The sequence below is a fragment of the Stegodyphus dumicola genome, chromosome 11, assembly GCF_044657685.1.
Source record: "Stegodyphus dumicola isolate Sdum_Otavi_A_Nest chromosome 11, ASM4465768v1".
NCBI classification, from domain to species: domain Eukaryota; kingdom Metazoa; phylum Arthropoda; class Arachnida; order Araneae; family Eresidae; genus Stegodyphus; species Stegodyphus dumicola.
The window spans coordinates 115,195,814-115,201,861 of record NC_140778.1 but is presented as its reverse complement, the minus strand read 5'-3'; the positions used below and the strand labels follow the sequence as shown (position 1 = coordinate 115,201,861).

Below are 6,048 nucleotides of genomic sequence, written 5' to 3'. Positions count from 1 at the left end.
TTTCTGTCCAGTGTTGCCATTGCTCGCTTTGAAATCGTTGAGTTTGTTAACCAAAAATTCGTTAACGTTTTACAAAATATGAAACAGATAACAAAACAAATTCCAGATTCAAAATTTTGGCTTCCAGATGCTCATATTCGGGCGGAAACGTACGTTATTCAGATTTGGATGGCTCTAGGTATCGTTGTTTTATCGCAATGCGAGAAGCATACATACATTTATGCAGATCCTTCATTATTTAATTTCTTTAAATATAATGCAGATCTCTAATATTTGGTGGCAACAGTTTGAAAAATGAGAATGAACTGACATTTATCGTGAACCAACACAAAATGCCAAAAACAAAATTAATAGTGCTTCTGAGCAAATTGCCCCTTTGGACTAAAAAAGAAAGCAATAACTGGTTTTAGTGTTTTTTCAAATTTATGCATCTACAGCGTAGACATCAATCTCATAGAATAACTCTAGAATCTTGTTCATCATGAATTTTAAAAATGCATCATTATTTGAAACGAACATGTTTGAAAAAATATTGTATTTAAATGTATATCTTGTTTGCAAAAGAGAGGAAAATGCTCTTCATAAAAATATTGGTTTTTCTGTTATTCTGCATTAATAATTTAACATACAGAATCCAATTATTGTAGTGTCAAAGAGCAGCTTTGCATCTAAAGGTATGTGTAACGAATTTTTCCTTTACGACAAAAAACGCAGTAATGGTATATTCTAATAATTTGCTGAGAACTAGGAGAACTGTATGCAAAGAACTGCCGCAAGAAAAAAGCATTTACTCCTTTAAAATATCCTTGAAATTATACTCCTAAATGCAAATTAATTTATGTTAAAATCAATTTATTATTCTACTTAGTGCTTCAATTAAAACTTAGGTACTTAAGACATAGTTTTCAAAACATGTTATTTAAACAATGTGCAGATACCGTCAGCATGTTTAATAAATACACATAAGAAAATCGATCAGGAAGAAAGGTATCATAAACTGAAAAAATTAGAAAAATGGGAGTAATATGGATAAACTATTTTCTTAAAACTATAATATGGATTTAAACTATTTTCTCGAGTCCAGCACTTCATTTAAGGACTTGTATTTGTTCAGTTACAATTAGGACAGTTATTGTGCACATTACAATCTTCCAAAACGTTTTAGCAAATTATTTCGGAGACGAATCTCTAAATCGTTCCTTTCTCTCTGTGTGTATATATATATATATATATATATATATATAGGTAGAAACATTGCAGCAACCCTGCTAAAAAGTTACCAGGAGCTGTAGCTCCACGAAATGTTGTAACATAGTAATACATAAACAATAAGAAATTTGCCTGGTAAAACTGGAAAAACTGTATAAGCGCGATAAAACTGCCAAGTTTTAGTGCTGGAAGACTTGCTATTGCACGAAAAAAATTAATTAATCTGACCGTTGTGTAATGTGAAAAGTTAACTCACATGAAAAAAGATGGACGGACCAGATAGGTCAAAAAAATGACCAGATAGGTCTTTCGTCTAATTACCAGTTCACTTTACATTTTCTTTTTCAATTATATATATATATATTATGTATGTATATATGTGCAGGCAGAGACATATATATTCACGCAAATGGACCTACACATGTAGGTATGTATGTGACATAGCCACGCTAGTATCTCAAAATTACCTTCTCGGAAAGCAACTGGATGCTGAAAGAAAACATAAACCATTGATTTATTTCTCTTCATATACTGCCTGTAAGCTTCACTTGCCTCATGCTTTCTGCAGCCACAGATATCCCCAATCCCACTCTTGTTTTTGAAGGAAAAGCATATATAAATTACACTTCAGAGGAAAGTGCGTCCTAGACACTAGCTTGTAGAAAAGCAAAAATTTCTTCAAAAAGCGCCCAATCCACTCTTCTCAGTGAGATGACGACTGCGCATGCTCCTGCCTCTCATCCGTCGGTATCCTCATCCCCTTGCCACCACTTCCACGATCCCCCGATCTTCCACCTCCTCTGCGTCCATTTGCAGAAGGGAGCTGGAGCCCTCAGCTGGACGCGACGCGCTTCGAAGGATTCGCTGTCTTGCCTATGGACGAAGAATGATTGCGCGCTTTTGTTGCTAAAGTGGACCATGGCTGGGGTCTGGTTCTTCTTTAGTGTGTTGATGGTTGGCTATTGTCAAAAATCTCGTGAACTGCCAGAAACTATTCGGATTGGTGAGTAATATTTGGATATTTTTCTCAATACAGGAGTTAAATCAACCTGAACGGAAGGTTTCATAGCAGTCAATATATATCGTATACACGTTGATGATGAATTTTTGGTTTTAATTTTGGAAGAACTTTTGGAACTAACTAGGCAAATATTTGAAATTCCTTAACACATTAATGCATTAATAATGAAGTGTGTAATCATAATATAAAATTAGTAATGTTAATTTGCTCTGTAATTGGTAGCATTCTAACTGATAATTATTTGACTCCTACTGTCATTTGTTTCACGTATGTGGCTACTGAGAATTATTGAAATAGACAATGAAGATTATATATAAATATATAATCTTCATTGTCTATTGTCTAAAATTCATTGTCTAAAATAATATAGATTGTATATATGTTAATGATGAACTTTTTGTTCTAATTTCGGGTGAACTTTTGGATTTAATTCAGTAAATATTTAAAATTCCTTAACACATTAATGCGTTAATAATGAAGTGTGTATTCATAACACAAAATTGGTAACGTTAATTTGCTTCGTAATTGGTAGTATGTAAATGATAAACAATTGACTTTCACAAATGCTGTCACTTGTTTCACGTGTGTGGCTGCTGAGAATGACAAGTTTGACGTGTTATATTAATTTTTAATTTTTTGTGTACTGAAGCATAAATTTAAAGTATATGTACAGATTTTATATTACTTCGTATTTTGCTTGTTTTGTTGTCAAGTAATTCAAATTATTGTGGAATGCGATTAAATTTCTTCTGTTTTCAGTATTTTATCCTTTGTATTATCAACAAGAAATCATAATCGTCTATAAAATACTGCATGGTTAATGCTATTTGAAATATTTTGGGTGTATGTCTGATATCGTACTATTTTCGGTGATGTAGTTTTATTTAATTCGTTAAGTATTTATTTACAAATGATCAGTTTTTATCTTGAAATAATTTAGATTAAATTTTAATCGTATATATATATTGGTAATCCTAGATTTAAAACTTTGAAAAAAAAAACATGGTAGTTGGATTAAATTTGAAATAAAAACGCATGGAATTTTGAATATATTTCATTGCTTACATTTTGATTATGTTTGAAATAAAAACCTGTGGAATTTTGATTATATTTCATTGTATTTTAATGATGCAATTATTTAATTTTTTTTCGTGTTCATTAATTTTATTGTGAATTTATAAAAAGAACTTAAAATTTAACTATGTACTCATTTTGTCACATTTAATTTTTTTTTAGTTTCACATTTCGCTACTTTGTTGTTACAACTGCTACTAAAAATACTTTTTAATATTTTTTCCTTTACGACAAAAAACGCAGTAATGGTATATTCTAATACTTTGCTGAGAACCTTATTTTATGTATTTTCATCCTTAGTACTAACAGTGAATGAAAAATTTCAAATTAACTTAAAAATCGAAATTCCCTACACTTGTTACCAAGCTCATAAGCGCAAATTTTTATTCTAATGTATATTAATAAACTTTAAACGGATTGAGTTTGAAGGTAAAAGGTTTAACTTTCAAATTGCATTAAAATAGTAAAATTTATATTAAAATATTAAATAATAATAAAATAAAATATTAAATATTACATTAAAATGTTAAATGTAAATTAATATTTCATGTATTTAAAATATTTTATTTATGTGTACATTTTAATATATTTAATTATTTTATGCATAAATTTAATATTTTAATGCATGTCATTACATTAAAATGTTTGATATGTCGTGTTTTAAACATAGTTAAAGGGTTTGAATACCTTATCCTCTATTTAGCACAGTTTTATTAAAGAATAATAAGTTACAATAATTACTAAACCTTTATTTAACAAGTTACAATGTTTGCTTAGATAGAGCACAAATAGAATACAAATCAAAGTTAACAGTCTTTACAAAATATTTAAACCGAAGTGTTGAAATAAAGAACTTATAAGAAACTCATTTATAAGTTCTAAACATCTTTTATGCGATATTATCAGTAATAATATTCCACGAAAAAAGGAAACATGTTGAAAGAATGAAGCACAAATACAACGTTAGAACGAAATCTTTAATATTTCTGCATCAGAATATAGGAAGAATCCTATCTCGCCAATATATCGTTTGGCGCTGATTTGTTTTTGACGTTGCCGAGTTTCATTATGCAAAATTAGCACAAATTTATTAGAACAATGTTAAATGTAAAATTATTCAAAATACATTTAAAAAACGTCTGATGCATTAAAAGCTTTGAAAAGCGGTTAAGAAAATTTCTAAGTTTACTTTGACTAAGTATAAACAACTTTTTATATTTAGTTGTTATAAAAGTATGGATAACGTCTAAATTCTATCAAAAGTTTTTTAAACGATTGAAAAGTTTTAAAAGATATTTTTAAAGTGAAAAAGAAATTCAGGTATTAGTAATAATCAATTATAAAATTTAATATTTTACATCTTAAAATAGAGCGGAATTCCATGTGCAAAGATTTTGGAATAGAACAGTCTGATCCAAGTATTCACATTAAAAAAAATGCAGTAATTGACCAGCGAGATATTCAGAAAATTCGTATAATAGGATTGAATTTTTTTTTCTTTAAATGAGCTACATATTAGATGCAACGTAATTTACGAAATGTCTTTTATTTTCCCTACATGAGCTACATAGTAGATGCAACGTAATTTACGAAATGCCTTTTATTTTCTCTAAATGAGCTACATATTAGATGCAACGTAATTTACGAAATGTCTTTTATTTTCTATAAATGAGCTACATATTAGATGCAACGTAATTTACGAAATGCCTTTTATTTTCTCTAAATGAGCTACATATTAGATGCAACGTAATTTACGAAATGTCTTTTATTTTCTCTATGTCATCTCAATAAAATGATTTACATTTAAATATAATTTTATCTCATTAAAGATATTATAAAATAGCCTTTTTCTTAAAAATTTAATATTATACATCCTTAATCTTGAAATTCTTTTCACTTTTCTAAGAGCATAATTCAGTTTTATCCAAACTAAAACAAATTAAGGAAATTATTTTTATATTTGTATATGACGTTGGACTCAATTTGAAGTTGGACAACTTGTTTTTACTGAACTAAAGTTAAATAAAGAAATTGCAATAGTAGTCGGAATGCAGAATCGTTTTTAATTTTTACATTAAAATATCCTTTATATTAAATAAGGTTAATCAAAAATAAAGTGTACGCCATGAATAAAAACATATCAGTCTTTTGGCATATCCTAAGTTTTAAAAATCAGTTATGATAATTTATCAGTTGTCGCTTAGTTTTTAATCAAAAATATTTATTAGCTCATAAAACACGTCAGCTCCGAATTGGATATTAGTTTTGAAACTACATTTTGAGTCGAAGCACCAAAATGCGTTGTATCACTTTTAAAATTGTTGTCAAATATTATCGCATAGTATTATATTTAAAGAAATTAAATGATGAAGAATCTGCATGAATGTATACATTTTTACCATATTCTGAAAAGACAACTGTACCTAGAACCATCAAATTTTAAATAACCCGAACGTGAGCACCTGGAAAACAGAATTTTGAATTTCGAATTTGTTTTATGAAATAGTTCATATTTTGTAAATCTTTAACGAATTTTTGATTAAGAAACTCAACGATTTCAAAGCGAGCAGTGGCAATAAAAAAAGGGGGGGGGGTAAAAAAACCCACTTGTACACTTTAATCTCCAGCGTGCGAGATTCTCTGTCAGAACTTCTAAACATATGATGTTTTTAAATATTTTGAGATTTTGATGTTGAATTTTGTATACTGTAAACGTCAAGAAATTTACTAAATAAACACTCAAG

General features: G+C 28.7%; 1 protein-coding gene across 1 annotated transcript in view; it reads left to right on the top strand.

Annotated features, from left to right (window-relative positions):
• The first annotated feature begins 1,989 nt into the window (after nucleotides 1-1,989).
• The window catches only part of LOC118187283 (glutamate receptor ionotropic, kainate 2-like), an 826,434-nt gene continuing 822,375 nt past the window's right edge, over nucleotides 1,990-6,048 (top strand). The window contains exon 1 of the mRNA XM_085827114.1: nucleotides 1,990-2,212. Within this exon, the coding sequence (XP_085683240.1) occupies nucleotides 2,128-2,212 (85 nt within the window). The 5' untranslated portion in view covers nucleotides 1,990-2,127. The remainder of the gene's footprint in view (nucleotides 2,213-6,048) is intronic.